The sequence below is a fragment of the Medicago sativa genome, chromosome 4 (assembly GCF_051527215.1).
Source record: "Medicago sativa cultivar Bolivia chromosome 4, Bolivia_mono, whole genome shotgun sequence".
In the NCBI taxonomy this organism is placed as follows: Eukaryota; Viridiplantae; Streptophyta; class Magnoliopsida; order Fabales; family Fabaceae; genus Medicago; species Medicago sativa.
Window position 1 is genome coordinate 16,606,286 of NC_140752.1, and position 24,560 is coordinate 16,630,845.

A 24,560-nucleotide genomic window follows, 5' to 3' on the forward strand; every position below is an offset into this window, starting at 1 on the left:
GATAAGTTAATTTAATAGAGAAATTTTCATCACTAGTCATGACCTAACAAGGATGATCCTCAACATCATATGATGTAGACTTAGTACTAGCAATTTTGGAGCATATACTCCTTGGGAGAAGTTGATTAAGTTAATCCCAATGCTACTAAGAACCACTAACGTAGGAGAAAACCGTGTATTCATCTTCACCACGAGCAATAGTAGAGGTAACTAATGATTCTTTATTTAATTAAATAACCAAATTTGTCAAATCTATTCACTTTTATATAAAAAAAAAATTAAGTTTTAGTTTTTTCTTCCTTTCAATTTGTTTTTTTGTCAAGTAGTCTGGCGGCTAAGAATTCACCTTTATAAAGTGAATAAATGGGTGTTCAGAGTTCGAATTTCATTCCCTAAGCTAGACTCACAACTGAACTAGGCTCAAAGGGACTTCTTTCTTTCAATTTTACCTTTTCCCTCAAACTTTTTTATTTTACATATATATCATTGTCTATCAAATAATTTAATTCTTAATTAATCACATAATATTTTACAGCTTCCATTATATTTTTCCTTAAAAAAAAACTTTCATTATATTCATCAATAAAAGCAGAAAACACATACAATAATGTTCATATGGCCGCTAGTAATTTTTTTTTTTACAAAATGTCCATAATCATCCGGAACTCACATATAAATAGAGGAGTCGGGTTTGAACCATGGTTACACCATCCGATCAAATAATGTGAACATTTTTGTCGGTTGAGCCAAGATTTATGGACGCCACTAATAATTTATAAAAATACCAAAATTTAAAAGAAAAACTATTACTCCCTCCGTCCCTATATCTAAACACCCATTTGACTTTATTTTTGTCCCTAAATGTAAACTCATTTTCAAATTACTAGATCCATTTATTACTTTTTTCCTAAACATATCCCTAATGAATACTACTAACTTGTCTTGAAATATGAATAGTCAAATTTAATACACATACAAACAAAGAATAATTTGGTAATACAGAAAACAGACACATTAATTACACTAACAATATTTCTCAAGAAATGTGAAAAAAGCAAAGGGTTGAAGGAGGGAGCAATTAATTTCCTCAAAAAAATTCCCTTACTAACCCCAAATTAAATAATATATGAACTGGAATATACTAAGAAATAGGTGTCACACTCTTCATTGTAATTTCCCTCTATTCCTTTCCTTTCTTAACCGTCCTCGCCACGTTCATACCAGTCACAACATTGCAATTGCAACAACACACACAACAATCACAGTATATAGATACATATACATATAGTGAGAGAATCATAGAATATTTTAGAGAGAGAAAGAAACAAAAACCCTTTTGACTATTATTAAGCCCCTTTTCACATTGGACTCTTTGATCGGTTATCGTTGTGATTGTGATCAACCTCAAAAATCAGATCTTTTTATTTTTCTTTTTCCGATTCAGATTCGGATACCCAATTGCGTTTTTCTTTCTGGGTTTTGTTTATTTTTTCATAAAGTTTCATTTTTGCAAATTGGGTTTCTCAGAAATTCGACAATTATGTTGTTGACTTCATCACTCTTATTGTTACTTTTGAACTAATATGGAACTGTTCATAACACAACAAACACAACATCATCAACAACAACAATAACATGTCTTTTTACATTGGTCGTGAGGCTTCAAAGGTTGTTTTTTGTTTTGTTTTTGTTTATCTTAGTTTTTCATTTGTGAATATCTATGTTTTTTGTTGATGATGTTTGTTTTGATTTATGTTTGGTGTTTTTTTTTTTTTTGTGTGTAGTTATGGAAGAGAATTTGCTCAGAGATAAGTATTGAGATCAAGCTTCTTGCAGAGAATTGGAAGTATCTTCTAGCTGGTCTTGTTTGTCAGGTTTTTTTCCCCTCTATGTTTTTGATGATGGTTGATTTTTACTGTTGTGTGTTGGTTTCCCTTTTGTGTGATGAATGAAAAGACTATTTATGTTTTTGTTTTGATGTGGAGTTGAATGTTTTTGGAAATTGTTTATGGGGTTGTTGGGAAATTAGTGACATGTTTGGTTAGAGAGATGTTTTCTGATTACTTGTAGAGTGAAATCATGGGCAGTTTTGCTATTAAAGAATGTTTTCTCATATGAGACCGTATCCATAAAACGCTTGGATGAATATCTTAACCAGAGGTTTTGGGTTTGAATCCCCTCCTCGGAAATAGAGTCAAAACTCTTGAGGGAGAGTTTTGCCGCCTAGGTGGTTCTACCCGGCCTGAGGGATTAGTCTTTGCAGTTAAATGTGGAGGATACTCTTTACACACAAAAAATCAAATAGACCCTTAACTTGCATTCTACACAAATTTCAAATGTTTTTCTTTAAGTCGTTTGGGTGGATATATGACACTATATCACTTGGTTTTATCACTAAAGTTAATCTTGTCGGCGATCATGTCAAGTATTAGAGTTGGTTTATTGGTTGGAATTTGTTTAAATGAGAGAATTAAAGAAAGTTGTAAATATCTTGAAGTATAGTTTGTTACATTCTGCACTGCAATTATAATGAGTTGACATTAGATGATGCATGGTTCTGATTTTGATTTTCCCATTATTAGTTCCATCTTAAATAGAAAATTCATCTCAATTCTAAGTGGACCTTGAGATCTCTTAAGAAGATCAAATGTTTCACTACCCTCGTTGGAAGACTTTAACAGTATGCAGCTGATTTTTGAGAGAAAATATTCGGGACAAAGGTTTTATTGAGAAAACATCAAGACATAAGAATGACCAATTTTGTGAAGTATATTTTTTTGTTTTCTGTATCCTAATTGTTGTTATGAATAAAGTGTAAGAAAGTAGTCCATTAGTTTAATTATTTTTTTGAGATAATGTTACTTTTGTTCTATGTAGCACACTGACAGATGTGATTACATTCAATTACTTTCTTTTTTCAAATGATTTCCAGCATCGAAGCGATAGTATCAATGTCTTATCTGGTGTTTGTGTTTGTGTCAGTGCTTCATAGCTTATTAGCTTTAGTTAAACACCCGGTATATAAATCTAAACGGTTTCCCTGTGCAGTACATACATGGTGTGGCGGCCCGAAGCGTTCATTATTTTCATAAGCCTGGCCCTATTCTTCAAGATGTTGGATTCTTCCTTCTTCCGGTTAGTAATTGTCATTCCCTTTCTTTTCTCTGTCACCTATAAAATGTGTTAAATAGAATGGTAGGAATACCTTTGTAATTTCTAATCTTGATTCTTTGGCAGGAACTCGGACAAGACAAAGCTTACATCAGCGAAACACTGTTCACTTCTATCTTTATATCCTTTGCCTTGGTAAGAAATTGCTGTCTCGGTTTTCAGATATTATCTCTAACTCTGAATAACTGCATTCTTTCAGCATTTAACATAGTACGCCTATTGTGATAGGTTATTTTCTGCCCATCTATAGAGACAGATGGGCACGCCTAATTTCCATGTTGTTGTTGTGTGTTCTGACTTATCATGCATGTCCGTGCTGCGTTATCTGTCACTGATGTTTCCTTGACGTCAAAGTTCTAAACTGCTAAAGCCTTTTATAGATAATATATGCACAGGGGCCTATCGAGTGAGAGGAATTGTTATTGTGAGAGATAAGAGGATTCAATAACCACCATAGGATCTATTATGGTTTAGATCAAATTTCATTTTAATAATTACATGTTCTTTTGAGGGGTAACCTTGGCGCAACTGGTAAAGTTGTTGTCATGTGACTGAAAGGTCACGGGTTCAAGTCCTGGAAACAGCCTCTTGTGTAAAACAGGGTAAGGCTGCGTACAATACACCAAATGGTGGGACCCCTTTCCGGACCCTGCATATGCGGGAGCTCTAGTGCACCGGGTTGCCCTTAATTACATGTTCTTTTGCTTGACCTTTATCTTCCCTCGCTCGCGCACAACTACAAGAACTGCCATGCGCCACATTCAATTTTAAAATAAAATTGCATCTGTGGTTTATTTTGATTTAAGTATTGAGATCTCTCATTTCTCACAGGAAAAGAATGACAAATGAAATAGAAGCAAATACGATTTCTTATGAGTAGTGATACATTGACCACCCCATGTGGCAAACCCTCCATTCTACACACCCAATGTCGCATGTTTGGTGGAAGAGAGAGAAAGGGAATGATAAAAGGGAAGAGAAACAAAAAATAAAAAATGCCACATGGGGTGGTATGGGAAAAAAAGGGTGTCGACCCATAATTATCCTTTCTTATTTTGTGGGTTGATGTTTTTTCCAAAGGTTGAATACCGATTTTGGACAATGATTATTTACTCTCTGTTTTTATTGCAAGATTTCAGAGTGAAAGTCATACAGTATAACACCTTATTTATTTCATTTGGATTATTTCCTATTTTCTAAATCTCTTTTGACCAGTATGGCTTAGTTTTTGTGAAGTTCTCGTTCGAACAAATCATTATTTCTTTTCCTTCTTTTGAGGTTGCCACAATAAATTCTTTGATATGTACCTTTGCAGTGGACTTTTCATCCTTTCATATTCAAGAGCAGAAAGATCTACACAGTTCTTATTTGGTGCAGAGTTCTAGCTTTCTTATTTGTAAGTGTTGATCACATCATGTCCTTTTTATTTCAGGCTCTGTTTGGCCTGACTTATTTTTAACGTCTCCTTAAAAGAAGTTAGTACAAACAATATTCATAAAAAATTCTTAATTAAAAAAGAAGCTTATCTTTGATGACATTTTATTTTGCCCTGCTTCATTTTTCCTCGTGTATGGTCAATAAATTGCAGCATATTTCTAATTACATATGGCAATTGTGTGTATGTTCACTGCAGGCTTCTCAAATTCTTCGCATAATCACATTTTATTCTACACAACTACCTGGTCCAAACTACCATTGCCGTGAGGTATGATTTGTTTGGTTAATAATGCATGCTGTGTTTTAAGGGGTTACTTCTGTGTTCATTTTTATAGATTCTTATAAATTTACTCTACTAATGTATCGAGCAGGGTTCTAAACTTGCCACATTGCCCCGTCCAGATAGTTTACTTGAAGTTTTCGTGATTAACTGTTAGTATACATTATTGTATTGGAGTTTTAGTTTTGATTCCTTTTGGCGATTTGTCACTTATTTTGATTTTAATATGCAGTTCCGCATGGCGTGTTATATGGATGCGGTGATTTAATATTTTCGTCACACATGATCTTTACTCTTACTTTCGTACGTACATATCAGAAATATGGCACTCGAAGGTAAAATTTGCATATAAACCTCAACTGAATAGGAATATTAAGTTTTTCAGATTAGGTTTTTACTGCAGTTATGTTTGTTTGTTTAATTTGTTCTTCATTTCAAAACATGCCCTCGCCATCACATATTTTGGCATGTTTAAATTTATATTCTGATTTATTGTGACTGTGGATGAATCACCAGATCCATAAAGCAGCTCGGGTGGCTACTTGCCGTGATTCAGAGTCTTTTGATTGTAGCATCTCGCAAACATTACACGGTTGACGTAGTTGTCGCCTGGTAAGGAGCTCTTTCTACTTTGTGATAGAAAAACCGCAGTTCGTGTCCCTTTTGAATAATCTTTTCATATTTTTGTGCATGATTTGCAGGTACACTGTTAATTTGGTGGTATTTTTTGTTGACAAGAAATTACCAGGTTTGCTTATGTGTGCATATATATATTGTTTTAATTTAATTTGCTTGTTTAAGTTTCATAATATCTATGTTACTTGAACTTATCTAAATTTCAATATTTGTGTCGTTAAGGGTAAATTGTGTACATAAAAATGTTCAAACAAAATTGGTAGTTAGTTTTGGAGTTCCCTATGATTATGATATATATTGAAGAAAAAAAGGGTTATTAAGGCTAAAATTTGCACATAAAAATGTATGACAAATTGGTAGTTTCCAGTAGTTATTTTTGGAGTTACCTTTATATTATGGTATAGATATTAATATATGCTATTGTGGTTTACTTTAGGTGCCATTTTCTGTTCTAAATTTATTATTCTGCAGAATTACCGGACCGGTCAATCGCAGCTGCAGCAACCCTGCTCCCATTGAGCACCAAAGACAAAGATGGCCGGAACAAAGAGGAGAACTACAAGCTATTGAATGGGAATTCCGGTGACCCTGCGGATCGAGTATGGCAAATACACTTACCCTTTCCCTTATTCCTTTTACACTATGTCTGTCTAAAATCTAGACATAACATTGTTACTTTGCATTTGCTCAGAGACAAAGATCTCAAATAAACGGCAAGATCACGGATGACGGCAATACACACCATAACGACTCTTCCATGAACAGTGCATAGATAAAGGATCACCTACACTGTACAAAATTGGATCTGCTGCGATATTGCTGATTGAAAGCTCCAACCTTCAATTAGAAGGTTGTGTTGCTTAAACTAGCATCAAGATTTGTATCAGTGAAAGTTGAAACTGGATTTTGCTTTTTCAACATTGTGCAGCCATGATTCATTAAATTATCCAGCTTCAGCATGTGCCTTCAAATTCCTCTTATCAATATTGAGATAATGTGCATAGCCCTTTTTTCTTTTGGCCTTATTTATCTTCTTGCATTACATGATAAACCTAATATTCAGCATTATGTAATATAGGCATATAATGTAAAGAAGAGGTTAAAGCAAAATGCAAAACTTCAGCACTATTTTCTTTCCAAAAAGGGGTTTTTAAGGTTTAGTTGATTACTGGTTATTTGAGGTTCATTTTCTTTGAAATGATGAGGTTGGTTATAATCAAATGCACAGCACCACCATCACTTCTATTCCTACTTAAAATCTATTCAATTGTTAAGAATGATTGTGGATTTGTTTGAGCTTAGGACATCCTAAGGAGTTCAAACCTTGTTTGCTAACATAATAATGATTGTGGATATTGTATCAACTTTTAATTTCTTTTTCTGTATAAAACTTCTTTTTTTTTTTTTTTTGCTTTAACTTGGGTTCCTAAAAGAAAGAGACCTTAGTAATCTGAAGTTTGGCCGTGAGGTAAGGATAGTCTGGTCAAGAATTGTTTCACTTAGGAATTGAACTTGGGTTCTTCCGAACGATTCTGAAACTCATTTACCACTTGAGCTCAATTGCTTGGTTTGTATAAAATGTTTTTAGTGATTATAATTTGACACTGATTCTATAATGTTTTAAAACCCAAATCGAACGCATTGTCCAGTTCGCCTTTGTGTTCTGGTTTGAGCAGTTGAGCCATGATCAGGAGGTCTTATTGATTCAACATGTTTGTAAAACATTTGGATTCAGTATTCTTTGAAATTGAAATGGTGACAAAGTGACATGAACAAGCACATGATGTTTTAACCATGCATGTGCTTTCTTACACATAACAATGCTATATGATTGTCCTATGTCTTTTGTCGTTTTTTCTGTTGACATATGAAATGATATGATTTATTTAATTCTCATAATTTATAGTAGCATACCACATGCATCATCGCCTTTACACATGGACAATCCCTCTGTATCTTCACGTGGTTTGTGACCCATCAATTGGTCAAGCACTTGTTGTACAGCAACCATGAACATTTGGTATTGCAGCTCGTAGCCATGCAAATGTATGTAACCTCATTTATAGTAATCAAGTATAAACATTATTCCAAAGAGCCTTGAAGAGTGGCATCATTAATACATGTGGGTGTATAAATATTTAACTTTTGTCTATTTTGAAAAATGTTTCCCTAAAATATATAATTGCATGTAGATGTATATTGGAGATTAATTTCCTTTGTGAGTAACTTTTAAAAGAAAAATTATAGACGTGAAACTTTTTATTTTTTTGAACCGTAGAATACATATTATTGACCAATGTGCAGAAGAGCTTACTTTCACATCATACTTCTACGAATTTGTTAAAGGACTAATGTTGATTACAAGTTTTATAAATGAGTTGTGTTATTTGAACGACCATTTGTATGATAATTTATGGGATAACTATAGATTTATAAAGAAAAAATGTATTATCATAAACATTAAAATAATAGAGAGCGAAAGTAAAAATATAGTGTGAATATAAGAGAGAAAGTTGTCAAAAAATTGCAAAAAAAATGGTTATACAAATATCATTTCTCTTTATAAATTTAGGTTGGTCTTTTAAGTTTAACCTTTATATCAAATTAATTCTTTTAGTTTTTTTTTTTAAGTTTTAAATTGGTCATTTATGTCAGTAAAAATAAACAAGTTAATCCTTTAATTTTTATTTTTAACAAATTGATGTTTTTTATACAACTTTGTTAAAAAGTGCTTACATCACCATTTAACATTGAGGCGGAATGTCCAAAAAATATTTATGACACCAAACATAATGACTTAAACACATTTTCTTCTTATTTTTTGCCAATTCAATCCTAATATTAGAGATAAATATTTCATTAACAACATTATGAATCAAACAACTAAATAATACATCTACGAACCCTATTTTTTTAGAGGTAAATTTAGACCTTTAGACTTAGATATAAACGTTCACATCAGCACTTTTTAGCTGGGTTTGATGGAAAGAATGTAATGGTGCATATATTTTATGACTTAAAGAATTTGATGCACACTTTTATTAACGTAAATGACCAATTTTAAACTAAAAAAATTAAAAGAACTAATACGATACAAACGTTAAATTTAAAGGACCTGAATGCATTTGTTAAAGGATGCATTTGTTAAACTACTCATTTATATAGATAAGTTCAAGGACTAAAGCACAAGCAAAAAAAATTCTTAGTCAAAATTGTTCATTTTTTTTCAAAGCAAAAACAGTAGGAAAAACATATAAAAATGGAGACGTATTCACTCTTTAATGATAATTGAGCTTACCATGAGCCCCATGCAAATGAGATAAGGTTTTCAATTTCATTGTTAAATCAAACTTTTTTGTTGACAATGAAGCTAGCTAAAAGCGACAATGAAGAAGTTCATTGTATTGGTGCCTTTTCAAAATTTTGCAATTACAGCCAAGTTAGCTAGGTCATGCATGTGGATGTGGCCTTTCTGTTTAACACTAAAAAGCAAATGTCTCAAAATCAAAATATGATTTCTCTTCATCATGTGATGAAGTATTCATTTTCAATGTATTGAAAATATTTGTTGATAATATTGAACTCTTTAATTAGATCTCCATATTTTTAAAGATAAGACATGAAATGAATTTATAGAGTGATACTCTTCACTTTACAAGTTGATTTTGTCGGCTAAAATCCTAATATAGACGATTGTCAATGTATTAACATCGTATATCCAAAGTATTTCGACTGATAAGATCATGAACCATTTGTTTAAAAAAACCAAATTAGTATATCTAAATTGACATCAGGGAGAATCGAACTTGATAGCTTAAGAGAATCGAACCAATGGAATCGTGAATCATATATTCTGAAGGATTAGTCTTCATCTTTTCTTTTTACCCAAACCATTAATCTTTGACTATATAGTTTGAAGACATGATATGGAGTGTGTAACTGCATGTAGTCACAAGTATCTAGATTATCCTCTCTCAAAAAAAAAAAAAAGTATCTAGATTATCCGATCAAGATCAGACATCCAGATTTCATGCTCGAATTGCGAAACTTAAAACAAAATATATTTTAAAATTTGAATCCATAAAAACATCCTAAATTCACTCGACATAAATATTATATGATTTCTTGTGTCCCTACATAACATACCAACCAACGATAGCACCCAAAAAAAGGTGGTGCTTGCGCAATTCAAGCTGGAAAATAAAGTTTAGTCAATGTATAAAAAGGGTTTGTTTTAGGAGACAAAAGATCACACTCACATAGAGAGACAGAGTGCAATGATAAGGTTGATACAAACGTGAGTGATATTGCAAGAACATCATTGAAGCATGTCTTCAAATGCAACTAACGACCACTTTCTTTATTACATAGTTTCTACTTTCCCTGTTTAAGGGTCCTTTTTGATCCCCATATGGGTGGTATGAATGATCACGCCCCTTCTTACTTTAAGGATTGATTCATAAATTTGTAGTATTGTGCTTTTGTTTTCAATCTAGACAATGATCATGTCATACACATATTCAGATACTCTCAATTCCTATCTTGCATTTTGTGATTTTAATGAAGACCCTTTATTTTTCCTGGAGAAATATGAAGAGAAATGCTAATAAGATACATTTTAACATACTTGGTGGGTCCCATGTGAATTTTAACCAATAAAAAAGAGAGTGTTAGAAAGTATATATTAAAATGTGTGTTGTTAGCATTCCTCGTATGTCAAATATATAAACAAATAAATAGCATAATATCCTCAAACCCAAAAGAAAAATAATTAATATTACATGTGTGTTAGTAAAACTTGACTCCGATCTCTTCGAAAAATAGAACTCAAAACCAAATATTACGGATGAAATAAAGTTTCATTAAGCTCGTTTGTTATAACTTTTTTAAGAAAAAAATCACTTTTTTAAACAAATAATCACTTTTAAGAGTTTTGCATCCGTTTGTTACAGATTTTTAAAAAAATCAGAATCTAAAAAAAATCTAAAAACAGCTTCAAATGAGAAGCTGTTAGGAGCAGCTTCTCAAAAAATAGATTTTTTTCAGAGGAGAGAGAAAATGTGATTTAAAGGATTGAGCTAATTTTGTAACAAAAAATTCCTTTTATATAGTTGTATCCAAACAAACTAGATTATTTGTTTAAAAAAGTGATTTTTGTTACGGTAAACAAACACAAAAAAATAGATTCTGATTTTTCACAAAATCTCTAAAATATAATCTCTAAATTATTTTATGTCAAAATCACTTTTATTTTAATCCGTAACAAACGGGCCCTAGGGGAGACTTCACAAGAGGTGATTAATTTCTCTTTCTCTTGCGGAGATTAATCATTAACTTGCAAATAGATACTTTACATAAATAATTGTTAAAAATTTAAGGTCTAACTCATGTGGCACCTGGCATATTATGTTTCATGTATCCCTTTCAAAAAAAATGTTTCATTTATAGTAATTTAATTTCATACTCGTTTTTTTTTGTCAAAAAAATATATTTCATACTCGTTTTTTTAGTTTTGTTTTTGGTAGAATGCTTAGTTATTTAATCATAATAATTTTTTACAAAGTATAAAAAATTGAACTATTAAATTTTAAAAGTTGCAGACATAAATAAAGCAAAACAAACATACTAGGAGCTTCTTCAAATGATGATTTTTTAATCCATTCATTTCCTTCTAACGACCTCCTAGACGTGTTTAGGAATGATGCCTCGGGAACTTTCTTCCTTAGAGTTTAGGCTTTTTGTTTCTGTTCTTTTCTTCTTGTTGTTTGATTAGCTTTGTAACAAAAAAAAATATAGAAAAAAAATTAAGGGAAAAAAAACAAAGTGGAAAAAATATCACAGCAATATTTAAGAAAAGAGTAGTGATATTTGTCCAACTCTTTGGTACAACTTTCATAACAACTTTGGTTTTCTCTCATTTGATTGGTCAAAAATAATAGAGAGAGAGAAAAAGGAAGAAAGAGAATAAAAAGATAATGTGAGTATGAGAGAGAAAGTTGTCAAAAAATTATTAGAAAATAGTTATACAAATATCATTTCTCTTAAGAAAGAGTAGGGCATTGTTGCAAGCTCTAAAGCATGTATTGTAGTGTCTACACTTGTTAAACATGACACAAACATTAGGTGTTAGACATATAATGCAATGTGTTTAGCATCCTCCTTTTTCTTTATGAACTCAACTTAATCACAACAAAGGTTTTAAAATACGCAACTGCAATTGTGATCACAACATAACTAAACAATCATAATCATAATTACAACTATCAACTGTAATTGACTATAATTTTTCCACAATAATCCCTACAGTTTTATTTATAAGAGATATTTAGATCAACAAAAATTAATGCATCTAATCCAAATTTTAAACCAAATACATCAACTTTCGTTGACCCAAATATTTCTTATAAACAGGGACCAGAGACAGTATTGAAGAATGCAACACCATAATCAACAATTATGGTTGAAATTTCATTGAATTCTATGCCAAGATTGAAGGTGAGTGCTCAAAATGAGTGGCTTATCTAAAGATAAATGAGATATCTCCGATACCTTTTGAATTTTCAAAAGTGTATTAACAAAGAATTATGTCCCTATTAAACTAAAAATTAGTAGTTTTTAATGTGCTACATCATTGACTAAGACAATGCTTTTTTAAATTTGTATACCCTCCGGTCACTAATATAAACAAAAATCCACTTTTTAGATACATTCAATTAATGATGTATGTGACATATAATAAAGACTACATACATCATTAATTGAATGTATCTAAAAAGTGGATTTTTGCTTATATTAGTGACCGGAGGGTATATTAATTAATTGGTCAAAAAAGTCACGCATATGACATGATTATCAACTAAGTCCTATATACTTCATAAATCATACCTAATAGTCCTATATACTTCATAAATCATACCTAATTCTAGCTGATAGTGTGAATCACTTCCTTACACACAACACAAAAATTTGATCATGTGCTTAAATGAGAAGGGGATTAGTTGGCAGATTATGAAATTGAAATTCTTTGAGCAATGATCCCACCTTTTTTTTTTCTTTTTAATTAGGTGTCATCAAATTTTTAAATTGTTCTTTTTAAAGAAAACTTTAAATTGTTATCATACAACAAATATTTTGAAATGATACATATGCGATATATGTAATGTATTCATTTCAAATCCAATGGATATGGCTCGTGTAACTCAATGAGTGTTGCTCACTTGATTGTGCAGGCTATATTTTGTGGGGGTAGGATCATCATTCGATCCCCGCATAACACATCTTTAGAGGGATTGAAAACATTAACTATGATTAAGTATCCAAACAAAAATTAGTCTCATAGCTACCTGCAGTTTAGTGTATCTTTGAGTTGTATGGAGTGGTTTGCTAAATTTGACACAACCTCCCACGACTCTTTGAAGATCTAAGCTCATCGCTCTTCTCAGCTCCAACATATTATTCTTCTTGTTGATGTCCTAAAATGTATCGAGTCAGTTAGAATGATCTCTCTGTTAACTTTTGTATAATGTGTCATGCTATATGAACATGTAGTTTTTATGTGGATCTCACGTCAATTTTCATTATCACATCACTAAATACTAAATTGCACATAGAATATATGCAATGAAATTTTGTAACATGCTAGGCTTGACATGAAATACATGAATTTAACATACTACATTAGTTTATGATAATGTGGCAGTGATGTAAGATCCACGTAGAAGGTTACATGTTCATTTGACGTGTCATATTATATCCTTTAATGGAAAAAGTTAACACAATGACCATTTTAACTAATGCATTGCAATTTCATAAATATATTTGCTAAGTCATAAAATTTGAGGGCTACTGGCCAATGTTTACAATTTCAAGTACTAATTTGCCTGCTCTTCATTGGAAATGTGATCCTAAAAAATATTATTGCACAATAGTAATAATTTGAAATTTCCTTTAATTAAAAGTCAAGCAAAATGATGAAAAGGCAGAAAAGCATAAAGCTAAAACCAGAAAGTTAAAGAATAGGAAAGGCACTTTACAAATTGAACAACATAAAGAAGGAATAGTGAGAGAGAAAATCAAAACAAAAATGAAAGCCAGATAGATAAACAAGTAAATTTTACCTTATAACAATTTAACATATTGTATTTATGTATGTATACCATCACCATATTAACCTTTTGCATTCCCAACTTTTATCCATTTATGTTGAAACAAACATAACATAAACACAAGTGTACTCATAGACCAAATGGGCTCACAACAATGAACACTGTCTAAACATTCTTCATTAGTCCTTCAACCTTCAGTTGCTTCTTATTCTTCTTCATGGGGGGTCGTTGCTCTAAATTCTCTTTCTGCTGGTTCCACTCTCATCTCAATACTTCTGTTCTTGAATCCTCTGACCAAGGTTTGTGTTTTATTTTGTTATTTTTAGTAGACACATGACACCGTTGTAGCACCGACAATTCTGATCGAAAGCATGTCTGGTGGCCGACACCGACATATGTGATTGCATTGAATTAATTCATCTTTTTAAATTATTATCGGTATTGATGTGGCAGTGGTGTCTGTGTCGGTGCATCATAACATGACACGCCGTTTTATGGTTTAAAAATGCTGTCTTTATTATTGTAGAAAATGGTGGCAAGAGTGAAAAAAACTTGTGGCCTAGTTTTCATGAGTACAGTTTGGAAGAATTGAAGGCTGCTACAAATGGATTCTCCTCAGAAAACATAGTCTCCGAGCATGGTGAGAAAGCTCCAAATGTTGTTTACAAAGGGAAACTTGAGAATGGACAGTTGATTGCCGTCAAACGTTTCAACAAGTTCGCTTGGCCCGATTCTCGACAATTCATTGTTTGTTTACTTGCCACTTTCACTTCATTGTTGTTCTACCATTTCATGCAAGATTTTATATTGTGGTTGTGATCGTACGTAGTCATAGTTCTAAATTGTAGTATGAAACTAAGATTGTAGCCCTAATATAAAGGTTTTAGAGGTCTTCGAAATGGCACCACAACTGCAATTGTGGCTGCATCGACTGCATTTGTCTGCAATTTACTGCAGTGTCAAACTTCGTCAGCAACTGCAATTTAGAACTAATATTGCAGTAAAAAGTTATGTCGCAGTCTTTGATATTGCGAAAAATAGCATGCAAATGTAGTTGCAGAAACCTCCATAATCTTTATGCTGCAGCTGCAATTGTAGTTGTAGATCGTAATTTAAAACTATGTTTAAAAAAATTGAATTTTAGTACTAAGAATGACAAAATGTGTTGTGATTTTGTAGGAAGAATCTAAACAAGTGGGGAACCTTAGAAGCGATCGTTTGGCGAATTTGATTGGTTGTTGCTATGAAGGGGATGAGAGGCTGCTAGTGGCAGAGTTTATGCCACATGAAACTCTGGCTAAGCATCTCTTTCATTGTAGGTTCTTAGTTATTACTATAAAATTTGTCTTAGTCTTGGTTAAGTTTAAATCTTTCATTGAAGACTTAATTTCATTTTCGGTTCTTCTACGGCCAATCTGCAATTTCGGTTACCTTATTTCTAATTTCAAAATTTTAGTCCAGGGGGATCGAAATTGCAGAATAACTATAATAGAGGGACTAAAAGTACAATTAAGGTTTCATTATATTGGTATTTACCTTTGAATTTTGAACATAGAAATAAATGAAAATAACTATGGTTACCTTTGTATATGTAGGGGAGTCACAGCCCATGAAATGGGCAATGAGATTGAGAGTGGCCTTCTATTTAGCTCAAGCTCTTGAATATTGTACAAGTAAAGGAAGGGGGTTGTATCATGATCTCAATGCCTATAGGATCTTGTTTGATCAGGTATAAGTTGTGTAACACCGACACTTCATATTGAAGACATATATGATATCTGACACGTATAAATGTCTGATATGTACATGATACTAACACGTGTATTTAGTTCAAATTCAATCATTTCTGTTTTCTTAAATTATTATCAGTGTCTATGTTTCAGTATCATGTCGAGTGTCCGTGTCAGGGTATAACAAGTTTGTTTAAGTTGTGAAATATGTGCTTCAATTTCCCTTTCTAATCAATCCTTTCTTCTTGCTTTTTGTAACTTGGAATGGCATCTACAGGACGGTAATCCAAGGTTATCTTGCTTTGGACTGATGAAGAACAGCAGAGATGGCAAGAGTTACAGTACAAACCTGGCTTTCACCCCTCCTGAGTACTTGAGGACAGGTAATGTTTTTATCAAGTTTTTGTGGACTCCGGATTTTTTCGTACTACACATTCAGTGTATTCAATAAGTCAAAACCATTGAATGAATATCACACGATTCACATTTTAAGCTCGATAAATGAAATTTTAAGAAAAGCAAACTTGGTATGTGAGTCGTAAGATTTTCATCCGATAGCTCTGATTGACTGACTACATGTATTTGTATGTAACTATTGCTCTTTTGTACATATTGGTTTATGTGCAGGTAGAGTGACAGCAGAGAGTGTGGTTTACAGTTTTGGAACTTTGTTGCTTGATCTCTTGAGTGGTAAACATATTCCACCAAGCCATGTAAGTTTTTCTTCCCATTGTTCACTCCAAAAACTCATGATAATGAGTATTGCTTAATGTACTCTATGAAGCACTGACACGTAAACATCTATTATAATTTAGAAAATGAAAGATAGAATGAAGTGTTTCGGACACCGAAAAAACCTTTAATATGAAGTGTAGGTGTTATATAGAGTATACTTAAGAAGATAAATTCATAATGTAGAACATACAATTATTTGAATAAGTTAGTAACTAACTAAACTGATTAGCTAAGTAATAGACTAATACAGCAAACTAATGAAGTACAAACATATGATAATCACAGCATTAATTTTTGTTTGTTTCTTTGCAGGCACTTGATCTGATACGTGGGAAAAACTATTTGATGTTGATGGATTCTGCATTAGAGGGTCACTTTTCAAAGGATGATGGAACTGAGTTAGTTCGTTTGGCTTCACGTTGTTTACAATATGAAGCTCGTGAGAGACCAAATGCAAAATCTCTTGTTGAAACTCTTATGTCACTTCAGAAAGAAACAGAGGTACATCAGTATGATACACACCTTACATGAAGATATTATATGATAGTTTTGTTTTGGTCTAATGATCTATTTTTCTACATTAATTGCTACATGTCTCTGACTTATTTCAACTTATCTATTGACGTGAACACTTATGAGACTGTTTCGAAAAGCTTATGAAAGTAGCTTAGGACATGTGTATATATGATGTTTTCAACTTATTTCCATAAACTCTTTTTTGTTACAATTTCCATAAACTATCTAGGATAGCATACAAAAACATTTCGAATTCATTTAATCTTTTGCTGTAAAAATAACTTATACATAGCCAACATACAGAACTTCATTGAGCTCTGGCATTAAATGGGGCCCCCGCAAGTGGACGGTGGGATTAAACCCCTCAGATTAGTCGGTTCTTAGGCCGGATACCGAGTTTTTATTAAAAAAATAAAACTTATATAAATACTTAGATGATAAGGATTTATCCTAACATGGTTATATTCTGTGTTCTGACAGATTGTGTTCCTTAGAGAGCTTATTATCACTAAAATGGATTTAAGTTTTAATGTCTGATGGAATTAGTCTTTACTCCAAAAATTGAAATCAATATAATCCACATATTACAACGTCCAACGTGAGAAAGTATTGTACTTTGTTGTAAAGCAATGTGAGAATTGTTAGCCTATCTTAGAACAAATATGATTTCTCATTTAATTTGGATAGTATATGAGCAGGTTCCCTCACATGTTCTGATGGGTCTAAAGCAAGAAACAGAATCATCAACAAAGCCATTGTCATTGACATCTTTTGGTGAATCATGTTTGAGATTGGATCTTACTGCCATACATGCAATATTAGAGAAGTCTGGTTACAAAGATGATGAAGGAATTGCCAATGAGGTTTTTGTCACACTTGAATACACAACACAATATGAAAGAGAGGAATATAAACTTTGTTTTTACACACTTTTCCCTCTAACTTTGTGTTACTAACTCCAATGTTTGATTAATGTTGAAACTGCAGCTTTCCTTTCAATTGTGGACTAGTCAAATGCAAGAGACCTTGAATTTGAAGAAGCATGGAGATGCTGCTTTTCGAGCTAAGGACTTTGTCACGGCCATTGACTGCTACACACAAGTAAGGATTTTAAGGATCCTGTTTGAATAAACAACTTAATTAAGTGCTTAAATACAACTGTTTAGGTATAAACTATTTTATAACAGAAGATAAAATTGAGTCAAACTGTTTTCATATACGCTATGATAAGAGCTTATGGAACCATGCTTAAGTCATTTTAAGGATGTGTCATAAGTTGTTTTGATGTCAATATATAAGCTCAAATAAGTCAATTAGAACAAACCCTCTGTATAGCTTGAATTTGATGCTATGAATAACATTAATGTTGTAATGACTATGATATTGCATACTATCTAGCTAAACATCTCAAATGGAGTTAGTCTCCTCCAGCCATATTCATTGGTGTATCATGTATGTGCATCTAATTGTAAAGTTATAAGAGTTTAATAATTATGGAAATACAATGAGAATATGGTTTACACAGAAATCTAATTATATTTTGTCATCCAACCACACTTGTAGAAACACGACGAAATATGATGTGATGAGATAATAACATATGATTAGATGTCATTTCAGAAGTGTTTATGAAATATTTTGCACACATAGGATGTGCTACAATATTTACCTTATTTCAATATGTCGGTATACATCCCCAGTGGACCTGGATCCTCTTCGGCCCCTCTCCCTCTACAGCAAAATCTTAGTTGTTGAATTAATCCAACGGCTAAGGGTGTTAATTTTTCATGTGTTAGATTGATCTAACAGAGTAAGTTTTTAATATTGTGTTTTGGTTTTTGTTTCATCAGTTCATAGATGGAGGGACCATGGTGTCACCTACAGTGTATGCAAGGCGCTGCTTGTCTTATTTGATGAATGACATGGCACAGGAAGCTCTAGGGGATGCCATGCAAGCTCAAGTGGTATCTCCAGAATGGCCTACTGCTTTATATCTTCAAGCAACTTGTCTTTTCAGCCTTGGAATGGAAAATGATGCACAAGAAACTCTCAAAGATGGAACAAACATGGAAGCTAAAAAGCATAAAAATTTGAAAACTGTATAGATTTTTCTTTGTCTGTTATGATCTCAAGTATTATTTGATGTTTCTTTTTTGTAGCTTTTTATTAGGCCTTGCATCCGATTTCGTCAATGATCATTTTGTTTTTTGGCTTTCTGTAATTCGTTATGAGACAGAAGATAATGACTGGCTTGAAATTTCACATGTGTGCAGCCTCTTTTTCCTTGTTTCCTTTTAACTGCATATCTTGTTTGGAGTTGAAAGACTATACTTTGATACAGATGAGTTTAGATCCAGGATGATCCAATTTCTAATATCTACCACTTTATTATCGAATAAGAGATTAAGAGATGTATACCGTGAGTGTAAAATTATTTTACTCTGACAACCAATTACAATTCATTTAAGCAACAAGTAGTTATATTACTGTTTTTTAAGTTTTCTTATTTATAAAATGCATAATATGACTTTGCTTGGACAGAAATGAAGGGAATACATAGATTGTGTTTTTACTTCAACAAATTGTCTGCAGCTTGTTTATTTTCCATCAAAGTTTATATAATTCATGAATAAAATTCATATAGTTCTCAATATTGCATCTGCTCATAAAATTCATATCAATCCCATCATATAACCAAGAACCATCTTTAGGACTATAAAAAGATCAAGCACCCTATGTATGTCTGCGAATTTATATAATTACGAATCGAACAATGTACATAGGAGCAGATTGAAGCAAATAACTTCAGAAACAATATGAAAATATCAACTAAAGGAAGGCATTGTCAAACTTCAAATGTTACACAGTCCTTGTAGTAATGGTTTAATACCTGTTATATTCAAGCTACCAATCATTGCGAGTGTTTTCCTAGTCCGAGGGTGGCAATGGCTCTGTGAAGTTCCCAGGCTTTGCTTCTGCCATTTCAATTTCATGCAGGTGGTTAACTGAAGATTTCTCATCTTCCATTGCCATCTGTTTTAGTTTCTCCTGTTGTATGGCACGTAGCTCATATCTGATTAACAATGAGGGTGAACCAAATGTGATCAAAGCATGTCCTTAAAATCCTAATACATTTTTACCCTACTCTATGGTTTGGCGTTGATATATGTGTTAGTGTAAGCAATGTGATCATGCACAAAAACAAAAAATGGAAAGTAAATATTTTCGAAGCAGCTACTGTCTACCAAAAATCAACAAAATTAGTTTTTTTTTTTGTTTAAAAAAAAACTATTTTGTGATCATACAACAATTGGCAATAATGTGTAAAACTTACGGGGCAAGATGGCTCCTGGCAAGCGTAAAGTATATTTTCCAGAATTGGTTTTCCTTCAAATGGCGAGGACACAGTACATATCTCAGTTGTGATATTTCCTGTAATATAATTAAACTGTAATTACTTGTGGTGCTAATTGTGATGCTTTAATTAAACTATAACATTATTAACTATAACAATACTGTTCAGAATGAAGTCAAATCACAGTGTTAATCAAAACACAGATAACAAAAAATTAAACGAACATGCATATTGATATCGGCCAATGCACACAAACCCACCACTCATCAAGAAACAACTTTAGCCGGATAGTGTTTACATTAAAAAAGTAATCCAGAAAAGTATAGTTACTTTCAGTAAAAAATACACTCTGATTTCTATTCTAATGCTGTTGGTAATTATTGTTGCATTTTAGTATCAAGTATAGTTCTGTTGGGACACAAGCCAATATCAATCACAGCTGATTTTGAAATTAGTTCAGAAGGTTCTGGAACCTAATTGGCAATTATTTTAAGTTTCTGGCAGTTGTATTTGAGCATCGCAGTAACAACTGTGTTATGCTCTATAAATAATTGTATGCATCAATTGGCTAGTTAGTTAATCAGAATACCGAGATAGTTTTCTAGAATCTCTCTCAAACTACCTTTCTCTTTCCTTCACATCGTCTCCTATGCTTAACAACAAAACTTAACACTGCATCATTGATTAATTTCTTGCTTCAAATATTTGACTCTAATATCAAGGTAAGGTGGTTACTTAAATTCAATGTCATATTGTCCAACAAACTGCACAAACATTGAATTAATCATTTCTTGCCACATTAAACGGTATGTATGACATTGCTGTATCAAACTCACAATTGTGTGAACTATTGAGCACTTAACGAGGCTCTGATACTAGATAAGTATCCCATTCCATTCCAGTAAGCGAGGAATTATAAAATGAATTATATATGGAGACTATTTCAAAAATAGAGGTGAGACGAAGGCGACTAAAGAGATGGTTTAATTGGATCATTGACCTCTCAATATGGACAGAGGAGACACCAAAGAAGATATTTGGACTGGCATCAGGTCAACCGGAGGTTAGGAGAATCCATGTGGCCCACACACACTAGCCACAATTCACTTTGTTAAATGTGTAAGGCCTGAGAGACTTCAAAGGTGAACAATGCGACGTTCAATTGGAGGTTTTCGGGGATAGTGATCCATCCAAGAAGATGTCTAGACGATGAAACTCCTATGACCACTAGGATTTTTGTGTTAAGACATTAAGGTTTTGTCAAACTAATTGAAAGGAACAACGATGGGGGTCCAAGTATGATACTATGTTCTGTCTTGGAAATTTCTTAGTAAAATTTGTCGATCCATTCACAAAGAATGAGTAGTGCATCCAGACGAGTCCCTTAACTTTGGGAGTTTACACTAATTACAAGGTAATGTAAACATTATTACAACCCCTAATATATATACATTCCTAAAATCAACAAATTTTCAGATACTGCCCCACACAAGCTAGTGAATAGGTATTCCCAGTTCTCACCCTAAACACAACTTGTTTACATAAGCTGTCCTTGTGTGCCATATATTGTGCAAAGGCACTTCAAATTGCCTGCCTATATTTTGGGATCTGTTACCTTGATTAATAGCCTATATCCAATCAACTCGGATTCATTCTTGAGTTAGGAACAAATTTCAAAAGGGTGTGAATAAATCAATTATTCTACCAATTCGGTTACTCTAAGAGGGACTCTGTCAAAGATGAGTCTGTTGTTTTCTCTTTTTTTAATATTTCACTATAGGCCACAAGAAGATCTCTTTGGTGTCTAGATTTGAGACATGCACAAAGGCCTATAACAGATACTCAATTAGAGTCTAAGTCAGCTAGAATCATTTAAACCTATGAAGCACAGACACTCCTCAAATTAGGCGTGTCCCGATTTCGGACACGCGTCGTGATTGATACGACACCGACACATATAAATACACTGAATTATGTGATTTTCTCAAATTATTAGCGGTGTCGGTGTCTCCGTTGTGTTTGGTGTTCGTGTCGGTATCCGAGCTCCATAGATTTAAACCCAACAGAGACAATATACAAGACCGGCTTAAAAAGTACATAGTCATTTGCACCAAGGGTACTACAGCTAGCTAGTTCAACAGGGTGAGCACAATCCAAAATAATGCAAGAAAACAACAACACCATACTTGATTTCACAGATTATTAAACTGATAAGAACATATACTACGGTTGATCTTAGTCAAAACCCCGCAAAGGTATTATTTTTATAGATTAAACTAGTTATAGTATTTAATAGTTGAGTTAAACATCATGAACTAGAATCTAACATTGGCATCATTAGGGAGAATTGAAATCAAACCTTAACTGTAGAGAGTATGAGAACCGCATGTCTCTCTTGCCATTGAGAAAGATCTTTTCTAACTCTTGTTGAAGTAGATTCAACTTCTTCACTATAAGTAGATTCATCTTCATCTACACCAAAAAAATTAAAAGAAATCAAATAAATTATGAAAATTGGGAATTTAAAATGGGACCCTAAACCCAACATTTTCTTCAATTTGGGGGAAAAAGAGCAGAACAAAAATGAATGAAGGGAAAAGCAACCTTGGAGAGGGAAATTTTTGAAGGTATCAATGGTGAAGGATTTGACGAGGTTTATGAGTTCCTCGGTGATCCCATGATGTTCTTGTTCTTGATGTTGTTGTGTGGAATTGGATTGTGTTGGAGTATTTGGATTTCTGGAACTTTTGAAGAGTGTGCGTTTGAGCCAATACATCATTCCAACTTCACTTTGCTTTGCTTTCTTCCAAAGAGTGAAAACTACTGCACTCAAACAGAGTTTTTTATTCCAATATTTCGTTTTAATCCATTCAATTTTTTCCTTTTTTTTTTTTTTTTGTTTTTTCTGTTTTTAGGTAAACTTATATTTATCATTTTAAATTTTAAATTTCTTTCCGCAACTACGCGAATGTAACATCCAACAGAATCAGCGAAAAGTTACAACCTAATATGAATTGGAGGTTGCTCAAAAGTAATCATCTTAGAAACACTCTTTGACATTCCTTTTTAAGGGAATAATATTTCATTTCATTTCATCCAAAATAATAAAGTGAATACAATATAGGGATGATAGAAAGAACTGGGGCGTGTAATATATATGCTCTAGCAAAGTTATGAGCAACTTTATTAGTTTATCTTTTAATATAAACTAGAGCATAACTTGCATTAGATAAAAACAAAGTCCTACGATTAGAAAGTAAGCTTTATATTAAGGACTGCATTCACAACTATATAATAATCAGTTTCGAAAATCACCTGGTTGAGACCAAGGTCAAGAGCAATTTGGAGGGATTGTTGTAGAGCGGTATCTTCACACTCAATTGTGGTTGCAAGAAAGGGAAAGATGTGAGTTTGGATAAGATGTCCAAAGTTGTCTCAAAAGAATATACCAACACCAGATTTACCTACGACTTCAAAAAGAGAACATTCAACGTTGCATTTAATCCATGTTGGGGGTAGCAGACTGCACATCATAATTGAGGCAGTGGCACCACTTATAAATCTAGTACAATCTTCCACTTCAAGTGCTCCAAGAATGGTAAAGATAATAGATGAAAAGTTATCACTTGATGTCATGTATGGCTCTATCTTTCCCCAAAGATATACTTCTTTCCAACAATCAGCAACAAAATAGTAGTGCATAAACATGTGGATCTCATCTTCCAGATCATCATTGCAAATATCACAAACTGATTGGCAATGAACTCTGCGGCTTTGCAAATTGAACCTCGTAGGTAAGCAACAGAGAAGAATCCTCCAACAAAATTGTTTCATTTTAGGTGGTACACGCAATGACCATGTCAACTTTCAATCACCAGTGACGTGATAATTTATCCTTTGGTCTGAAATGCTCAAGCACGTCTTGTAGGCAGATTTGACTGTGTGTGTGCTATTATGAGATGCATTCCAAATTATTGTATCATAATTAGTTCGAGAGTGCAGAGGCAGCTTACATATATCATATGTATCTTCTATGTTCATGATAGAAGTAATGAAATATCGACTCCAAGTCTTGGTTTTTGGATTGAAAAAAGCTGAAAGATTGTCATGTTGAGAAGATTGCTTGACAGAATTGAGGCAGGCCGCAAATTTGGACGAGTGTGAATCCATGGATCATTCTAGACATTGATGTTATTGCCATCACCAATTTTCCACCGATAACCAAGAGATAACATCGGAATAGTGCTCCAGATACTCCTTCATGTGAAACTTGGACTATGACCAATATTGGCGCCTAAAAATCCGCTTCGAGAGAAATATTTATTTTTGAGAACACTAGTGAGAAGAGAGAAAGAGTTTGTGAGAAGCTTCCATCAATGTTTACCAAGCATGGTAGGGTTAAGCCCTTCAAGGTCACGAAAATTAAGACCTCATTGATCCTTATAAGTAGTCATCTTATCCCAATTTAGCCAATTAATACTATGACCTCCATTTTTTATTCTAAATTAAAAACAATTTAGATATTGAGAACTTTTGGGAAGAATGAAACAAGTTTTGAGAATGAAAATGTTTTCCTCTGTACTCATTACGGTCCT

General features: G+C 32.9%; 3 protein-coding genes and 1 long non-coding RNA gene across 7 annotated transcripts; 2 read left to right on the plus strand and 2 right to left on the minus strand.

Moving 5' to 3' along the window:
* Positions 1–1,154: 1,154 nt before the first annotated feature.
* Positions 1,155–6,667, plus strand: LOC146926772 (phosphatidylinositol:ceramide inositolphosphotransferase 1-like). The gene is made up of 12 exons (XM_085700265.1): positions 1,155–1,668; positions 1,785–1,874; positions 3,049–3,135; positions 3,238–3,306; positions 4,487–4,567; positions 4,805–4,876; positions 4,980–5,040; positions 5,121–5,223; positions 5,405–5,500; positions 5,590–5,636; positions 5,996–6,123; positions 6,216–6,667. The coding sequence occupies exons 1-12, from the start codon at positions 1,636–1,638 to the stop codon at positions 6,294–6,296; spliced, it is 948 nt and encodes a 315-aa protein (XP_085556391.1). The 5' UTR covers positions 1,155–1,635; the 3' UTR covers positions 6,297–6,667.
* A 3,044-nt stretch (positions 6,668–9,711) lies between these two features.
* On the minus strand, positions 9,712–13,058 carry LOC146926773 (uncharacterized). The gene is made up of 3 exons (XR_015005513.1): positions 12,868–13,058; positions 11,151–11,297; positions 9,712–10,104 (listed from the first exon to the last, which is right to left on the minus strand). It is a non-coding gene; the product is annotated as an uncharacterized LOC146926773 (long non-coding RNA).
* A 644-nt stretch (positions 13,059–13,702) lies between these two features.
* Positions 13,703–18,872, plus strand: BSK6 (kinase with tetratricopeptide repeat domain-containing protein). The gene is made up of 10 exons (XM_085700266.1): positions 13,703–13,928; positions 14,156–14,376; positions 14,809–14,944; positions 15,225–15,358; positions 15,637–15,742; positions 15,987–16,072; positions 16,407–16,595; positions 17,309–17,473; positions 17,598–17,711; positions 18,461–18,872. The coding sequence occupies exons 1-10, from the start codon at positions 13,847–13,849 to the stop codon at positions 18,713–18,715; spliced, it is 1,488 nt and encodes a 495-aa protein (XP_085556392.1). The 5' UTR covers positions 13,703–13,846; the 3' UTR covers positions 18,716–18,872.
* Positions 17,351–23,397, minus strand: LOC146926775 (BSD domain-containing protein). Of its 4 annotated transcripts, XM_085700267.1 has the most exons (6): positions 23,281–23,397; positions 22,570–22,788; positions 22,325–22,437; positions 19,945–20,042; positions 19,501–19,683; positions 17,351–17,729 (listed from the first exon to the last, which is right to left on the minus strand). In XM_085700267.1, exons 2-5 carry the CDS (start codon positions 22,742–22,744, stop codon positions 19,539–19,541), a joined length of 531 nt encoding a protein of 176 aa, XP_085556393.1. In that variant the 5' UTR covers positions 22,745–22,788; positions 23,281–23,397; the 3' UTR covers positions 17,351–17,729; positions 19,501–19,538. The 4 variants fall into 4 exon arrangements, 2 of the variants coding, with proteins under 2 accessions (XP_085556393.1, XP_085556395.1); XR_015005515.1 differs by lacking the exon at positions 23,281–23,397 and having other exon boundaries at positions 17,351–17,698; positions 18,280–19,683; positions 22,570–22,841; XR_015005514.1 differs by lacking the exon at positions 23,281–23,397 and having other exon boundaries at positions 18,280–19,683; positions 22,570–22,841.
* Between the last annotated feature and the right edge of the window lie 1,163 nt (positions 23,398–24,560).

Coding starts and splice junctions, on each gene's coding strand:
- BSK6 (XM_085700266.1), top strand. CDS start 13,847: ATGGGGGGTCGTTGCTCTAAATTCTCTTTCTGCTGGTTCCACTCTCAT. Junction 15,359..15,636: donor ATAGGATCTTGTTTGATCAG/GTATAAGTTGTG, acceptor TGGCATCTACAG/GACGGTAATCCAAGGTTATC. Junction 16,073..16,406: donor AACATATTCCACCAAGCCAT/GTAAGTTTTTCT, acceptor GTTTCTTTGCAG/GCACTTGATCTGATACGTGG.
- LOC146926772 (XM_085700265.1), top strand. CDS start 1,636: ATGTCTTTTTACATTGGTCGTGAGGCTTCAAAG. Junction 4,877..4,979: donor CAAACTACCATTGCCGTGAG/GTATGATTTGTT, acceptor TGTATCGAGCAG/GGTTCTAAACTTGCCACATT. Junction 5,041..5,120: donor TGAAGTTTTCGTGATTAACT/GTTAGTATACAT, acceptor TTTAATATGCAG/TTCCGCATGGCGTGTTATAT.
- LOC146926775 (XM_085700267.1), bottom strand. CDS start 22,744: ATGATGTATTGGCTCAAACGCACACTCTTCAAAAGTTCCAGAAATCCA. Junction 22,438..22,569: donor CAAAAATTTCCCTCTCCAAG/GTTGCTTTTCCC, acceptor TTTTTGGTGTAG/ATGAAGATGAATCTACTTAT. Junction 19,684..19,944: donor GCCAGGAGCCATCTTGCCCC/GTAAGTTTTACA, acceptor ATTGTTAATCAG/ATATGAGCTACGTGCCATAC.